We start from the raw sequence: 18,072 nt of genomic DNA, 5'->3' as shown, positions 1-18,072 counted from the left end.
AACTTGGCAAACTATCCCTCCTCATCCTCCCGAACCTATCTGCAGCTTTTGACAGGGTTGCTCTTGCCTGGTTCCATTCCTATCTATCCAGTCGTAGCCAGAGAATCACCTGCAATGTCTTCTCTTCCCACTCCTGCACCATTACATCTGGAGTCTCCCAAGGATCTATCCTTGGCCCCCTCTTTTTTTCTCATCTTTATGCTGCCCCTCAGTGACATCATCTGAAAACACAATGATTGGTTCCACATATAGACTGATGACACCCAGCTCTACCTCACCACCACCTCTCTCAACTCCTGCACTGCCTCTGATTTGTCATGTTGCTTGTCCGAAATCCAGTATTGCACGAGAAGAAATTTTCTCCAATTAAATATCGGGAAGACCAATGCCATTGTCTTCGGTCCCTGCCACAAACTCTGTTCCCGAGCCACCGATTCCATCCCTTTCCCTGGCTACTGTCTGAGGCTGAACCAGACCGTTCGAAACGTGGCAACCTTTCTGACCCTGAACTGAGCTTCCGATCCCATATTCTCTCCATCACCAAAGCCGCCTACTTCCACCTCTGTAACATCACCTGTCTTGTCTCTGCCTCTGCCCCAGCTCATTTGCTGCTGAAACCTTCATCAATGCCTTTGCTAGCTCTGGACTCGACTATTCCAATGCTCTCCTGGCCGGCCTCGGTAACCTTAAGCTCATCCAAAACTCTGCTGCCTGTATTCTGACTCCCACCAAGTTCTGTTCACACATTACCCTTGCTCACTGACCTACATTGGCTCCCGGTCTGGCAGTACCTCGATTTTAAAATTTTCATCTTAGTTTTCAAATCCCTCCATGGCTTTGACCCTCTCTCTCTGTAACCTCCTCCAGCCGTACATAAAAGAAACTGCACGGTCAGTGTTAGTTAACAGCTATCGACTGTAAGTGATTGCTTGAGTAGGTGGTAAAATCTGTGAGCTCGAAGCTGATTAAGCGGTTGAAGATCATTTCACTCTGCAAAGGTATACATTAAGCACTAGTTTGCAAAAGCACAGAGCTAGGAGATTCGCAAGCAGAGTCAGGAACTTTGTGAGCTCAGGAATTCGTGGAGAGGAGGAAGGCGGTGGAGACGTCCGGCTAAAAATGAGTGGAGCCACAGAACACAATGTCTCTAAGTACAGGACAGCGGGAAGAGCGGCTGTAAATAGAGGTAGGCCCAAGAACCCGGAGGGAGCGTAAGTGTTAGGGAATGAGATAAGTGACGTCAGCACAAGGGAAGGAGCTGATTAGTGAGAAGTGGTAAGTTTATTTCTGTTTTTCAAAGTAATTTAATAGTCGAATAAATAAAGGCATGGCAACAGGGCAGCTCGGTCCAGCGGTCCTGTGCCATGTGGGAACTCCAGGACACTTCCCGTGTCCTGGACAACCACGTGTGCAGGAGATGTCACCAGCTGGAGGAGCTCGGGCTCCAGGTTTCGGAGCTTGAGCAGCAGCTGGCATCACTGTGGTGCATCCATGAGGCTGAGAGCCACGTGGATAGCACATTTCAGGACGTGGTCACCCGGCAGCTTAAGAGAGCACAGGCAGAGAGGGAATGGGTGACTGCCTGATAGAAGAGGAGGACCAGGTAGGTAGTGCAGGAGTCCCCCGAGTACTTCTCACTCTCAAACCAGTATTCTGTTTGGAGTACTGGTGAGGGCGATGGTTCCTCTGTGGAGTACACCAGAACCAAATCCATGGCACCATGGGTGTCTCAGCTGTACAGGGAGGGTGGGGGGAGGAAGAAGACATGGAAAGCTATAGTGGTAGGGCATTCGATAGTTAGGGAAGCAGGCAAGCGTTTCTGCGACCACAGACGTGACTCCGTGATGGTATGTTGCCCCCTATTGCAGCTGCAGAACATTCTGAGGGTGAACAGCCAGAGGTCGTGGTCCATATTGGTATCAATGACATAGGTATAAAGAAGGATGAGGTCCTGCAGGCAGATTTTAGCGAGCTAGGAAAGAGATTAAAAAGCAGGACCACAAAGGTCTCTAGATTACTCTCGGTGCCACGCGTGAGTGAGTATAGAAATAGGAGGATAGAGCAGATGAGTGCGAGGCTGGAGAGATTTTGCAGGAGGGAGGGCTTCAGGTTCCTGGGACATTGGGGCCAGTTCTGGGGAGATGGGACCTGTACAGGCTGAACGAGGTTGCACCTCAACAGAGCCGGTACCAATATCTTCGCGGGGAGGTTTGCTAGTGTAATTGGGGAGGGTTTAAACTAATTGGGCAGGGGAATGGGCACCCAGATGTAGCATTAGAAAGGAGAACCAAAGGGAACAAAGGATTGGGAGAGACGGATAGCACTAAAGCAAGAAATAGTAAGGTATTAGGTGGGGTCAGACTAAGAGAGAACACAGGATGGTCTAAGATAGGTTTACACTGTATGTGTGTGAACGCATGAAGCATAGGTTGGTGAGCTGCAGGCGCAAATAGCCACATGAGAATATGACGTGGTGGCAATAATGGAGATCGAAAAAGGTCAGTATTGGGTATTAAATTTTCCTGGATATAGTGTTCGGGAAAGATAGGGAAGAAAGATAGGAGATGGTGTGGCAGTATTGGTTAAGGAGAATGTTACAGTGCTGGAGAGAGAGGATGTCCTGGAGGGGTCAAGAACATGGCTGGAGTTAAGAAATAAGATGCGCTATTACACTACTATATTCTATAGGCTACCAACTAGTGGGAAAAATATGGAGGCGCAAATTTTCAGACAAATTACAGAGAGATGCAAGAACTATAGAGTAGTGATAATGGTGGGCTTCAACTGCTCTAGTACAGACTGGGATAATAATAGTGAAAAGGGCAGAGAGGGGGAAGAATTTATGAAGTGTGTTCAGGATAACTTTCTTGATCAGTATATTTCCGGTCCAAAGAGGAAGACAGCATTGCTGGGGAATGAGGTAGGTCAAGTGGTGCAAATGTCAGTAGGGGAACATTTAGGGAACAGTGATCATAGTATCATAAGGTTTAGATTAGCTATGGAAAAGGACAGGGAGCAATCTATAGTAAAAATACTTAATTGAAGGAAGGTAAATTTCACTGGGATGAGATAGATCTGGCCCAGGTAAACTGGAATCAAAAATTGGCCAGCAAAACTGTAGTGGAACAATGGGCTGCCTTTAAAGAGGAAATAGTTCTGGTACCAGTCGAGGTACATTCCCATTAGGGGGAAAGGTAGGGCAACTAAAGTCAGAGGTCCCTGGATAACAAAAGAGCTAGAGAGTAAGATGAAGCAGAAAAAGAGCACGTATCACAGATGTCAAGTTGAGAATACATCTGAGAATCAGGCTAAATATAGATAGTTCAGAGGTGAAGTGAAAAGAAAATAAGAGGGGCAATGAGAGGGTGTGAGAATAGAATGGCAGCTAACATAAAAGGTAATCCAAAAGTCTTCTATAGGCATATAAATAGTAAACGGGTAGTAAGAGCAGGGGTGGGGTTGATTCGGGACCAAAAAGACCTACACATGGAAGCAGAGGGTATGGCTGAGGTACTAAATGAGTACTTTGCATCTGTCTTCAACAAGGAAGAAGATGCTGCCATAAACATAGTAAAGGAGAAGGTAGAGGAGATACCGGATGGGATAAGAATTGACAAAGGCGAGGTACTAGAAAGGCTGGCTGTACTTAAATAGATAAGAAATCACCAGGACAGGATGGGTTGCTGAGGAAAGTGAAGGAAGAAATTGTGGAGGTACTGGCCATCATCTTCTAATCCTCCTTAGAAACAGGGGTGGTGCCAGGGGACTGGAGAATTGCAAATGTTACACCCTTGTTCAAAAAAGGGTGTAAAGATAAACACAGCAACTATAGGCTGGTCAGTTTAACTCAGTAGTGAGGAAGCTTTTAGAAACAATAATCAGAAACAAAATTAACAAATGGACAAGTGTGCATTAATTAAGTTGGAAAAGACAGCATGGATTTGTTAAAAGCTAAGTGTTTAACCAACTTGATCGAGTTTTTTAATCAGGCAACAGAGAGCCAGTGAAGTTGACTTTGTGTACATGTTTTCCAAAAGGCGTTCGACAAAGTGCCACATAATAGGCTTGCCAGCAAAGTTGAAGCCCAGGGAATAAAAGGGGCGATGGCAGCATGGATATAAAATTGGCTCAGTGACAGGAAACAGAGAGTAGTGGTGAACGGTTGTTTTTTGGACTGGAGGAATGTACACAGTGGTGTTCCCCAGGGGTCGGTACTAGGATCACTGCTTTTCTTGATATATATTAATGACTTAGAATTGGGTGTACAGGGCACAATTTCAAAATCTGCATACGACACAAAACTTGGAAGTATACTGAATAGTGAGGAGGAGAGTGATAGACTTCAGGGGGACAGAGACAGGCTGGTGGAATGGGCGGACACGTGGCAGATGAAATTTAACACAGAAAAGTGAGAAGGGATATAGTGAGAGGAAATATAAACTAAATGGTACAATACTAAAGGGAGTGCATTATCAGAGAGACCTGGGGGTATATGTGCACATATCATTGAAGGTGGCAGGGCAGGTTGAGAAAGCAGTTAAAAAAGCTTACAGGATGCTGGGCTTCATGAACAGAGGTATAGAGTACAAAAGCATGGAAATTATGATGAGCATTTATAAAACACTGGTTCAGCCCCAACTGGAGAACTGTGTCCAATTCTGGGCACCACACTTTAGGAAACGATGTGAAGGCCTTGAAGAAGGCCAGAAAAGATTTATGAGAATGATTCCAAGGATGAAGGACTTCAGTTACGTGGATAGACGTAACTTAAGTCCCCAAGCTGGAATCATTAAAGAAATAATTTGATGCTCCAATTTCAGGACACAGAGGTGGAGGGGCAGGGGGGCTTGCAGCAGGTTTCTGAATGTATAGAAATGGGATAAATGATTGTCCTCGTCCTTAATGTGATCTTGTGAGTATTTTAAATGCAATGACTTTGCATTAGTATATCTGATACCCCTGCAAACTACTGCGAGGGTGCTGGTACACTGCCACTTCACAATGATGCCAAGTAGTTTCAGGTGAGCATCCATGCAAAGGGTAAAAAAAATAGTATAACTCGATTGTCAGGTTCCTAAACGCAGTAAAGTTGGGGTTGTTAGATCAGCAATCCAGTCTGAATTCATACCATTATAGTATAACTTCAGCCTGGTGCTCAGTTAGTCCTATGGGAACTTTCTAAACTTCATATCGAGTCCCTTTTAACGTTGGGGCAAAACAGATGCACCCAGTGCTCTCGCCTCGCGTTAAAAAAATAGCAATGGAGCGAGCACAGCTCTGTGCCTGCGTCAAAGCCTGCACCATGGTGTTGGTCAGAATGAGTTTAGTCTGCAGTGTAACCAGGGCCTGTGCTCTCACATTGGTCGCTGCAGTCTAACTGCTGGTCAAACTGAACTGCATTCATGACCAGGTCAGCTGAAGCCTGGAGTCTGGCAGCACTTCGGCGTCCAGCTCCAAGAAATCAACTCACCGTCAATCACCCGCAGCTCTGCTCCTTCCTCCTCCGCTTTCACCTCCAACTTCAGCGGCTGCTGGCTCTCCAGCGAATTGCAGAACTGAAATCCTCCCTTCTGATCCTCCTTGACAAAGACCAGCGAGACACTGTGCTCCTGCACCGAGGTGGCCATGGCCAGGCCGAGCTGAGACACAGGGAAACGCACAAAGACGGATCTGAGCACCGAGCAGCCGGCCAACCTGAGAGAGCACGATCAAAACACTAGCTCTGCTCGGCCAGCCTGGACATCTCCCGTCCCCTGCTGGCAGAAGCGCCGCACTGACGCGGCATGAACCAGCTCCCAGCAACACTAACCAGGTCCCCGGGGATCAGCTCCCAACAACACTAACCAGGTCCCCGGGGATCAGCTCCCAGCAACACTAACCAGGTCCTAGCAACACTAACCAGGTCTCCGGGGATCAGCTCCCAGCAACACTAACCAGGTCCCCGGGGATCAGCTCCCAACAACACTAACCAGGTCCCCGGGGATCAGCTCCCAACAACACTAACCAGGTCCCCGGGGATCAGCACCCAACAACACTAACCAGGTCCCCGGGGATCAGCTCCCAGCAACACTAACCAGGTCCTAGCAACACTAACCAGGTCTCCGGGGATCAGCTCCCAGCAACACTAACCAGGTCCCCGGGGATCAGCTCCCAGCAACACTAACCAGGTCCTAGCAACGCTAACCAGGTCTCCGGGGATCAGCTCCCAGCAACACTAACCAGGTCCCCGGGGATCAGCTTCCAACAACACTAACCAGGCCCCTGGGGATCAGCTCCCAGCAACACTAACCAGGTCCCAGCAACACTAACCAGGTCCTAGCAACACTAACCAGGTCTCCGGGGATCAGCTCCCAGCAACACTAACCAGGTCCCAGGGGATCAGCTCCCAGCAACACTAACCAGGTCCCACCAACACTAACCAGGTCCCCGGGACCGACTCTCAGCAACACAACACACTGTCACAGCACAGCTTGGGGGATACATCTATCATCCAGTCAACATGGTACACTAGATGGACAACCCCTCCCCAAGCCCACAAAATTAACAAGCTCTTTACAACAAATGAAATATATCTTTTAATCCTCACAAGTAATGAATGGGGAGGAACAGATTCTCAATCAATGTTTGGATTTGCACCTTCAAAAGGAGCTGGATAAATATTTAGAAAACATACATAGAAAATAGGTGCAGGAGTAGGCCATTCGGCCCTTCGAGCCTGCACCGCCATTCAATAAGATCATGGCTGATCATTCCCTCAGTACCCCTTTCCTGCTTTCCCTCCATGCATCTTGATCCCCTTAGCCGTAAGTGCTATATCTAACTCCCTCTTGAATATATCCAAAGAACTGGCATCAACAACTCTCTGCGACAGGGAATTCCACAGGTTAACAACTCTCTGAGTGAAGAAGTTTCTCTTCATCTCAGTCCTAAATGGCCTACCCATTATCCTAAGACTGTGTCCCCTGGTTCTGAACTTCCCCAACATCGGGAACATTCTACCCGCATCTAACTTGTCCCGCCCCGTCAGAATCTTATATGTTTCTATGAGATCCCCTCTCATCCTTCTAAACTCCAATGTATAAAGGCCCAGTTGATCCAGTCTCTCCTCATATGTCAGTCCAGCCATCCCGGGAATCAGTCTGGTGAACCTTCGCTGCACTCCCTCAATAGCAAGAATGTCCTTCCTCAGATTAGGAGACCAAAACTGAACACAATATTCCAGGTGAGGCCTCACCAAGGCCCTGTACAACTGCAGTAAGACCTCCCTACTACTATACTCAAATCTCCTAGTAAAGCACAAGATATAATACAGGAAAGATGTGTAGCAAACAGCCCCCCAAAAATGGGATGAGTCAAACTTTCCCTTTTGTGTTGGGTTCACGTAGGTGTTGGGTTGCCAACTCTCCAGGATTGTCCTGGACTCTCCAGGAATTGAACAATTGATCTCCACAGAACACTGCTACAGACACACATTGTGGGGGAGGGAAGAATCACAAGGGGGCGTTCAACACTGGTAGTCAAGATTCATCTTATCGGGGCAAATGAAGAGTCTGTGCCCGTTACAATTGGCCGCGGGAGGGCGGGGCGCCCCGGAGGGTGGACCAATAGCGATGGAGGTGGCAAGTCATGTGATCAACACTCCAGGAATATGCCCAACCAGAGTTGGCAACCCCACGGTTAGGTGCGTAGCAGGGGAGTATTGCGGGGAGGGACATGGATACGGGAGGGGGGGGGGAAGGGTTAGAGGCGGGGAGTCTTGTCTCTCCCGCGACACGTGTCGGAAAACACTGCCAGCCCGCTGCCCCACGACTCTCCGGAATTCCCTGCCACAGAGAGTTGTTGATGCCAGTTCATTGGATATATTCAAGAGGGAGTTAGATATTGATATGTCCTTACTATACAGTATAAATGCACACGAGGCCCATACTTGAGAGAAGGTCACTCTGTGACCAGTACCTTTATTACCAAAACCTCAAGTGATGAAGGTGGGTGGAGCTTCCCCTTTTATACCTGAAAGTCCAGGTTAGCAGTGTCTCCCACAAGTTCGCCCCTTGTGGTCAATCAGCTTATACATGGGTTACAATGATAGTTGAATACATGACATCACCTCCCCCCTCCAAAGTCTTATTGGGATTAGAGGTTAAGACTCTCTGGTGGTTTATGCTCCCTTGTGGAGCGCCTGAATTGGGGCTCCGGTTGTTGGGCGCTGGCCTGAGTGTCTGCTGTTTGCGATGCCTCAGGCCTGTCCAGACTGCCCACAGTGACTGGGCTCTCCTCCACTTGGTTCCGGTGTTCGGTCACCTGTGGTGGAGTAAACTCTACGTCGTATTCTTCCTCTGCTTCCTCTGCTGAACCTCATTTTAGTTTGATCCATGATTTTGCGGCAGATTTGTCCATTGGTAAGTTTAACTACCAAAACCCTATTCCCCTCTTTGGCCATCACAGTGCCTGCAGGCCATTTGGGCCCTGCAGCGTAATTAAGGACAAAAACAGGGTCATTGACATCAATACATCGTGCCCTCGCATTCCTGTCATGGTAGTCACATTGTGACTGACGCCTGCTCTCAACAATTTCTTTCATAGTAGGGTGTATAAGGGATAGCCTGGTTTTGAGCGTCCTTTTCATTAGCAGCTCTGTGGGTGGAACCCCTGTGAGCGAGTGTGGTCGGGATCTATGGGCCAACAGGAGGCGTGATCTGGAATATTAGGTCCTTCATTGAAACACCTGTGAACTCATCCCTTTTCGGCGTGGAATTAAGGGTTATGGGGAGCGGGCGGGTAAGTGGAGCTGAGTCCACGGCCAGATCAGCCATGATCTTGTTGAATGGCGGAGCAGGCTCGAGGGGCTAGATGGCCTACTCCTGTTCCTAATTCTTATGTTCTTATGTTCTTATGATAAGCGGCTTTGTAGGGAACCTCCTTGGATTCTGAGCATCCCCTGTTTGATTATCTGCACTGCTCGTTCTGCCTGGCCATTTGAGGCCAGCTTGAACGGGGCCATTCTGACATGGTTGATTCCATTGCCTGCCATGAAGTCCTGGAATTCAGTGCTTGTGAAGCACGGGCCATTGTCGCTGACCAAGACATCCGGTAGACCATGGGCGATGAACATTGCCCGTAGACTTTCCACCGTGGCAGAGGATGTGCTTGAATTTAAAATGGCACACTCAATCCATTTGGAGTCAGCGTCCACTACAACCAAAAACATTTTTCCCATGAAAGGATTTGCGTAGTCCACATGGATGTGTGACCATGGCTTGGCAGGCCAGGACCAGGGGCTAAGGGGGGCTTCCCTGGGAGCATTGCCCAGCTGAGCACACGTGTTGCACCTGCGAACACAAAGTTCCAGGTCTGCATCTATCCCTGGCCACCAAACATGTGACCTGACAATTGCCTTCATCATGACAATGCCCGGGTGCTCATTGTGAAGTTCTCTGATAAACACCTCTCTGCCCATCTGGGGCATGACGACTCAGTTTCCCCACAGTAGGCAATCGGCCTGAATCGAGAGTTCACCCTTGCGCCTATGAAACGGTTTAAATTCCTCAGGGCATGCCCCGTACGTGGCTGCCCAGTCACCATTCAGGACACATTTCTCAACGGAAGACAGTAGTGGGTCTTTATTTGTCCAGATTTTAATCTGACGGGTTGTCACAGGTGAGCCTTCGCTTTCGAAAGCTTCAACAGCCATGACCATCTCAGCATCCTGCTCAGTTGCCCCCTCAGTGGTGGCTAGTGGGAGCCTGCTGAGTACATCAGCGCAGTTTTCAGTGCCCGGTCTGTGCCAAATTGTGTAGTCATAGGCGGCTAACGTGAGTGCCCACCTCTGTATGCGGGCCGATGCGATTGCATTTATGGCCTTGTTGTCGGCCAAAAGGGACGTTAGGGGTTTGTGATCTGTCTCCAGCTCAAATTTCATGCCAAACAGGTACTGGTGCATTTTTTTTACTGCATATACACATGCTAGCACTTCCTTTTCTACCATCCCGTAGCCCCTTTCTGCCTGGGACAGACTTCTGAAGGCATAAACAACCGGCTGTAACTGACCATTGGCAGTCACATGCTGCAACACACACTCGACCCCATAGGACGACGTATCGCACGTTAAAACAAGTTTCTTACATGGGTCATATAACGTTAACAGTTTGTTGGAGCATAACAAATTGCATGCTCTCTCAAAAGCCCTTTCCTGGCTGTCCCCCCAGACCCAATCGCGACCTTTCCACAGGAGCACATGTAGCAGCTCTAACAGTGTGCTCAATTTTGGGAAGAAAGTTACCAAAATAGTTCAGGAGCCCCAGAAACGAACACAGCTTCGTCGTGTTACGGGGTCTGGGTGCTCTCTGGATCGCTTCCGTTTTGGACGCAGTAGGTCTGATCCCATCTGCTGCTACCCTCCTCCCCAGGAATTCTACCTCTGGAGCTAAGAAGACGCACTTCGCCTTTTTCAGTCGCAGTCCTACCCGGTCCAGTCTGCGTAGCACCTCCTCCAGGTTGTGGAGGTGTCCTTCAGTATCACGACCCGTGATGAGGATGTCGTCTTGAAAAACCACCGTCCTTGGAATTGACTTGAGGAGGCTTTCCATATTTCGCTGAAAGCTCGCGATGGCCGAAGGAATCCCGAACGGACATCTGTTCTACTCAAACAACCCCTTGTGTGTCATGATGGTGGTCAGCTTCTTCGACTCACTCGCCAGCTCCTGGGTCATGTAAGCTGAGGTCAGGTCCAATTTTTTTTAAAGTTTGCCACCGGATAGTGTCGCAAAGAGGTCCTCTGCTCTCGGTAGCAGGTATTGGTCTTGGAGTGACACCCGATTGATGGTGGCGTTGTAATATCCTGACCGACCCATCCGCCTTGAGCACCGTCACTGAATTCGACTGGCGAGATGATGCCTTCCCTCAGCAGGCGGTCTAATTCGCATTTTATCTTTTCCCGCATCACATACGGCACCGCTCTGGCCTTGTGGTGTACTGGCCTGGCGTCCGGGTTTATGTGAATCACTACCTTGGCCCCCATGAAAGTGCCAATGCCGGATTGAAATAATGAATCAAATTTGTCCAGGACCTGTGAGCATGATACTCGCTCCACAGAAGAAATTGCATTGACATTGCCCCATTTCCAGCTCATGACAGCAAGCCACTCCTCCCCAGCAGTGCGGGACCATCCCTCGGGACAATCCAGAGTGGCAACCTGTTCTTCAAATCTTTGTTTGTCACGACTACTGTGGCGCTGCCTAGCACCGGAATGGTCTCCTTTGTATAGTCCGTAGCTGTGCGTCAATCGGCAATAATTTTGGCCTCCTGGCCTTCGACACTCACAACCTTTAGAACTGTTTGATACTCATCAGGGACTGGCTGGCCCCCGTGTCTAGCTCCATTAATACTGAGATGCCATTGAGGAGCACTTTCATCATTATCGGTGGAGTCCTGGTATATGAACTGTATATGTGCTCCACATGAACTCGCTGAACTTCAGCTTCCAGCGATTTCCCCCAGTATTCATTTGGCCTCGTAGGGCTTACATCGGGCCTGTCCTCCTCGTACATCAGCCTGGCTGCAGGCTTCCTGCAGATATGCGCCAAGTGACCGCTGACGTTGCAGTTTCTGCACGCATATTGCTGATACCTGCAAGCTCTGGCTGAGTGTTTGCCTCCACACCTGCAGCATGAGCTGGAGGCCCCGTTGTTGGAAACAAAAGGTCCATTACCAGTCGATCGTTTCTGACTATCTCTGTAACTGTCCTTAAGCGCACCATTAACAGGTGTTGATGGCCCAATTATTGGCCGCATTGTCCATTGCAATGGCATGAATCGCCGTTCAGCTAGCCATTGTCTCTGTTGAATTCCCCCTTTGGGTTCGACTGCATGCTGGGGCATGTCCGATTGTCCCTGTCTGCCTGGAGAACAGTGTGCCACATTAACAATGTTGACTCCCTGGTCGTTTGCCGCATTTGAGCCAAGATTTTTGTCACACATCATTCTGGTCTCTTCCTCCCCTGAGATGAATGTCTAGGCTATCAGAGCTGCCGCTTCCAAGGTCAAGTCTTTGGTCTCAATCAGTTTCCTGAAAACTCCAGCGTGCCCGCTGCCCTCAATAAAAATGTCTCGCAGCATTTTCGCTCTGCATGCATCTGGGAACTTACATAGGCTCGCCAGTCGCCTGAGATCTGCCACGAAGTCAGGAACGCTTTGCCCTTCTCGTTGCCAGTGCGTGTAAAACCGGTGTCTCGCCATGTGCATGCTGCTTGCCGGGTTAAGGTGTTCCCCGATCAACTTACTGAGCTCTTCGAATGTCTTGTCCGCCGGCTTCTCTGGCACTAGAAGGTCCTTCATCAGGGAGTACGTTCTGGATCCACAAACCGTCAGGAGATGAGCCCTGCGTTTGTCGGCCGAATCCTGTCCCAGCCATTCCTTAGTGACAAAGCTTTGCTATAGTCTCTCAATAAAGTCGTCCCAATCATCACCAACACAGTACCTCTCTTCTGTGCTGCTAGTGGCCATGCTCGCGTGGTTTCAATCCCAGTTTCATAAGAACATAAGAATTAGGAACAGGAGTAGGCCATCTAGCCCCTCGAGCCTCCTCCGCCATTCAACAAGATCATGGCTGATCTGGCCGTGGACTCAGCTCCACTTACCCGTCCGCTCCCCGTAACCCTTAATTCCCTTATTGGTTAAAAATCTATCTATCTGTGACTGGAATACATTCAATGAGCTAGCCTCAACTGCTTCCTTGGGCAGAGAATTCCACAGATTCACAACCCTATGGGAGAAGAAATTCCTTCTCAACTCGGTTTTAAATTGGCTCGCCCGTAGTTTGAGGCTGTGCCCCCTAGTTCTAGTCTCCCCGACCAGTGGAAACAACCTCTCTGCCTCTATCTTGTCTATCCCTTTCATTATTTTAAATGTTTCTATAAGATCACCCCTCATCCTTCTGAACTCCAACGAGTAAAGACCCAGTCTACTCAATCTGTCATCATAAGGTAACCCCCTCATCTCCGGAATCAGCCCAGTGAATCGTCTCTGTACCCCCTCCAAGGCCAGTATATCCTTCCTTAAGTAAGGTGACCAAAACTGCATGCAGTACTCCAGGTGCGGCCTCACCAATACCTTGTACAGTTGCAGCAGGACCTCCCTGCTTTTGTACTCCATCCCTCTTGCAATGAAGGCCAACATTCCAATCGCCTTCCTGATTACCTGCTGCACCTGCAAACTAACTTTTTGGGATTCATGCACAAGGACCCCCAGGTCCCTCTGCACCGCAGCATGTTGTAATTTCTCCCCATGCATGCACAAGACAGTCACTAAAGGAATGCACAAGAATGATGAGTTTATTTCTTGATATATTGGATGGATAGATGTGTAAAGTTGGATTGAAAAGTTTGTTTTGTGGTAGCTTTATTTCAGCACTGTGGCCATGAGGACACTGTGATGATCAGTAACAGAGGAAGGTAAGATGTGGGACAAATGCTTGAAATGGGAATTAGGGTTTTGGTCACTGGTATCAGGGGCGGATGATTCCATCCTGGCCAGAAAGGGGCTGTCTGTGTTGCTTCCTCCTCGTCTGTGTCTTCCTCTTCCCTCTGCGAGCAGATGCTGTAAATCTGAAATAAAAGCATAAAATGCTGGAACTACTCAGCAGGTCAGGCAGCATCTCAACCTGAGACATGAACTCTATTCCTCTCTCAGATGCTGCCTGACCTGCTGAGTATTTTCAACATTTTCTGTCTTCCTTTACCATCTGTGACCTTGTAAGCATCCAGCAGCACTCCCTGCACACTTTAAAGCTTTTAATGTGTATTGCATCTGTTATGTCTTTGGATGCTCTGATAATGACTCTATGAGGCAATGTATTGCACTTGAACTGTAGTGACCTTAGTCCATTTAATATAACTCCAGAGTGAGGATCACACATGGCGGCCTGCCTTTTATACTCGGCCTGGCACACCTGACCGGTAACCTACAAGTCTCCTATTGCAGTGCCCTCTGGTGGCACACCTTAATAACCATACAGCTGGTGTACAAGTTTCCCATAGTAGTGCCCTCTGGTGGCACATCATATGTAATAGTACAGGCAGTAACATGTCTAGCTACATGACATCACTCTCCCCCAAGTCCTTAGTGCAAATCGCCTTCATGCATTGACTGTGCTCTGGGCTTAGCTCTTTCTGGTTGACACTTGGAGAGTCGTTTCCATCTAGGATGAGTAGGTTGTGTTTCGTTGGCAGTAGAGGTGCTGGTGGTTTCGGTTTGTGAGTCCATGACCACTCCATTCTCTCCCCCCACATATAGATTATGCCGGTGACTCATTACATTCATATACATTCAAGTCCAGAAAAAAAAATTGCATTTACATCATTACATTTGTGGTACAGTTGTGAGGCAAGTACATTTGACTGGTGAGGTACATTCTTGATACATACTTGGAATCAGTACTGGTGTCAACACCGGTGCGTGAGGACAAACTAGTTCCAGAACTGCTGGATGGTGTCCAGGTAGTCTGGTGGCAGCGCAGTGCCCAGTGCTGACAGTGGGAACTCGGTTGGCTCAAGTTGCCTGCTCTCGGGGCCTTTGCCGTTGCTCCTAGTGTCAGGCAGGTTCACAGATGCCTGTGACCTCCCTGTCCTTTACTTGCACCCCTGGTCGCTGCTGCTCCCTGGGGGGCAGTCGTCATGCAGTGCACAGGGAACTGCTGACTCGCTTGCCTGGACGTTATTTGGGTTGGGATCCTGGCTGGTCCCAGTCCCATTTGGGAGGACCGTTGCAGGTGACCCTTCGTTCCCGGATGTAACCTTGGTGGCACTAGGGTCTGGGGGCTGTGCCTTAGCGAGGTTTGCTCTTTCAGGCTCGTGACGGTTGGTGCCATCGGGTGCCTGAGACGTGGAGCCGATCAGGTGCAGGGTATCGATACTGGTGCCGTTGCCCTCCTGAGATTGCTTGCTCTGCAGCTTGTCTATATTGACTGCTTGTGGTCACACTCCGTGGTGCATCACTCTGGTTCCAGGAGCGCAGGCTACAGCGTTGGGTATCCCGCTGGACCTGTGTGCTCCCGATGGGTGTTTGCCTGCTACATAATCAGAATACAGTTGAAATCCTATATCGCACAACGTTTCATTACTCATTGTAGATAAACTGTAGCTCCAATCGCAATCACGTGACTTTTCTTTGCTTATTACGTGTATAAAACTCTGATCATCAATTACAAGTTTTACATTTAACTCACAGTTGCTATTACATTGATTGAGAATGTGGACCTGTCCCTTTAAGTGTGGTGGGTTGCTGGCCTCCTTTAAGAGAGCCTTGCTATCTTTACTCCAATCCTCTTCTTCGCTTGGTGCCATATGTTGCTCCATCAGCGCTGCACCTTGTGGTCTGGCCGCCGCTATCTTTTTCTTCAGCGCATCACCTTGAGGTTTGGGTGCAATCTTTCCTCCATCGCCGATGTCGACTGCGGTGATCCTCTTCTCCCCGGGTTCTGTCACCGAAGCTGGGAAGTTGCCTCTGGATCCGATTCTCTTCCTCTGGAGTCCTGCCACTGGAGCCTGGAAGGTGTATTCGGGTCGTCTCAGCTGGATCATCTCCATGCAGTCGTGCTGAGCGGTCTGTGCCTCGTGTGCTGTGCTGGTCTTTGGTGCTGGATCCAACCTCAGGTGGGGGCTTGCTTTGCCTCTGAGCACGGGGGACGTCGATCGCTGGAGGGGTGAAATCTTCCCAGCTCCAATGGATCTTCTTCATTCACCTTCTTCCGAGTAGCGTTGGTCCATCACCTGCAACAATCCACAGAGGTAACTTGTGCACCGCGCCATCATCGAGTACCTTTACATCCACACTACCAACGACTGTAGGTGCACAGTTTTGCCTGAACCAGGACCAACTTGGGTCGTTCAGCTTGATTGTCCCACAGCCTCTCAAAGGCCTCTTGATTCATTACTGACTGGCTCACCCCTGTGTCCACTTCCATGAAGACTGGAATGCCGTTTATCTCGACTTCCATCCTCAACGGGGAACATTCTGTGGTGCAGGTAAACATGCCATGCATCTCATCGTGGGGCTGAGCTGCCTCTCTGACTATCGCTTCATAATCTGCACTGGATTCATGGCCATCTGCAGACTCTTCATCAACACAGTGAGTCATATTTCTTTTACACATTCGCTGGAGGTGGCCCTTTGTGCTGCAGCCTTTACACACATAATCCTTAAAACGGCACTTGAGCCCTGTGGTTCCCTCTGCAACGTCAGCATGGTGCTAACCAATTCGCCCCCCTTGGTGGACTCTGAGTTAAGGGACTCGGGGGCCTGTTCTTTCTTCCGAGGAGATTCACGTTCTACAGTCCAGCCTCTAAAAGGCACCAGTCTGTGTATAGTACTTGCCGGGTTTGAGTCCTTAGGATGAGTCATCCGCCTAGAGCCACAGGTCGAGGTCATGAATGCCTGACTCATGGTGATGGCCTTCTGCAGTGTGACTGTGGTATCCGCAGATAGTAGCCTGTGAAGAAGGCCCTCGTGGCCGATTCCAATGACAAAGATATCTCGCAGTGCTTCGGTGAGGTGGTCGCCGAAATCACATGGTGCCGCCAGCCTCCTGAGGTCTGCAACATATTTCGTGATTTCCTGGCCTTCGGTGGGTATAAATCCGGTGTCTGGCTGTGAGGATGCTCTCTTTGGGCTTGAGTTGTTCTTGGATCAGCATTACAAACTCCTCGTATGTCTTAGTTGTTGTCTTCGCTGGTGCCAGCAAGTCCCTGATGAGGCCATAGACGGTGGGCCCACAACTGGTTAACAGGATACCTCTGTGCTTATCAGCTAGTGTGGCTGGAATGTCACCTGCCAGGTATTTTGCTGTGAAGAAATGGTCGAGCCTCTCCACAAAGGCATCCCAATTATCACCATCAGCACACTGCTGTAATGTACCAATGTTAGCCATTTTCGTGTGGAAAGTCCGTAGACTCGTCGCCAATTGTTATGTCTTTGGATGCTCTGATAATGACTCCACGAGGCAATGTATTGCACTTGAACTGTAGTGACCTTAGTCCATTTAATATAACTCCAGAGTGAGGATCACACATGGTGGCCTGCCTTTTATACTAGGCCTGGCACACCTGTACAGGTAACCTACAAGTCTCCCACTGCAATGCCCTCTGGTGGCACACCTTAGTTACCATACAGCTGGTGTACAAGTTTCCCATAGTAGTGCCCTCATATGTAATAGTACAGGCAGTAACATGTCTAGATACATGACAGCACCAAGCCACTAGTAAACGCAACGCAAAGGTTCAAGTTCGCAGATCATGACGTTAATTGGGCATTGCACGTCGACTGGCATCATGCTCTTTATATTTGCATCTCGAGGGCCAGCGCTGCTATCAGCTGTGCTAAGGCCCTCACAAAAATGGTGGCCATCAAGTCATGCGCCAGTGGTGGACCTTAGAGCGGTGGCCGCCATCTATTTCCAGGATTGCAGCACAAACAGGTGCTGTTAAGTAGCCCAATTTCTGGGCCATTGTGTGTTCCTCGTTTAAAAGTGTTTAAGCTATAATTTCTTCTAATTTTGATGAAGGGGCTGTAATTGAAATGTTCTCTCAACAGGTGCTGGCTGACATGAGTGTTTCCAGCACTTTTTAGTTTCTGATTTGGAAATCTAGAGCCAGTCCTTGTGTGGTGAGTCCTAAGCATCACTTGTTCAGTGGCTGCACAAAATCTGTCCTTATATGCCCACTTTCACAAGGACACCAGTGGCTGATGTGAGAAGTAGGACTGGCAGTGTAGCTGCCCTGAATGCACCGCCCAATGTGGCACTGAGTCATACAGACCAACAACAGCCCATCAGTTCTGTAGCAGTACTTGGGCTGTTCCATGTCACTTCAGCAGGTCAGGGTTAGGGAAGTGTGGGCAGCTCTGATCACTTTCTGACATCTGTTGGAAAATATTATGAAGATAGGATCTCACTGTTCAGGCTCAGGTGAAATGCAAGGACATTTGAGGTACAGAAGGGCTTCTGGCACCTGTAATTGACTAAATGCAAGCCAATGCCTTCAGGAAGTAGTTTCTGGGGATGGGCAAGGAGGAAGGTGACTGC

The 18,072-nt window shown here is 49.0% G+C and overlaps 1 protein-coding gene across 3 annotated transcripts in view; it reads right to left on the bottom strand.

Annotated features, from left to right (window-relative positions):
• The window catches only part of LOC139226764 (histone-arginine methyltransferase CARM1-like), a 115,211-nt gene extending 109,520 nt beyond the window's left edge, over positions 1–5,691 (bottom strand). For all 3 annotated transcript variants that reach the window (XR_011587321.1, XR_011587326.1, XM_070857798.1), the window contains exon 1: positions 5,471–5,691. Coding sequence is in view for 1 of the 3 variants with exons in the window: in XM_070857798.1 (XP_070713899.1) it covers positions 5,471–5,627 (157 nt within the window). In the remaining 2 variants the exon portion in view is untranslated. The remainder of the gene's footprint in view (positions 1–5,470) is intronic.
• Positions 5,692–18,072: the final 12,381 nt, after the last annotated feature.

This window comes from Pristiophorus japonicus, chromosome 1, assembly GCF_044704955.1.
Source record: "Pristiophorus japonicus isolate sPriJap1 chromosome 1, sPriJap1.hap1, whole genome shotgun sequence".
Lineage (NCBI taxonomy): Eukaryota > Metazoa > Chordata > Chondrichthyes > Pristiophoridae > Pristiophorus > Pristiophorus japonicus.
Note: the sequence above shows the minus strand (reverse complement) of the source record. Positions and strands in the feature narration are given on the sequence as shown.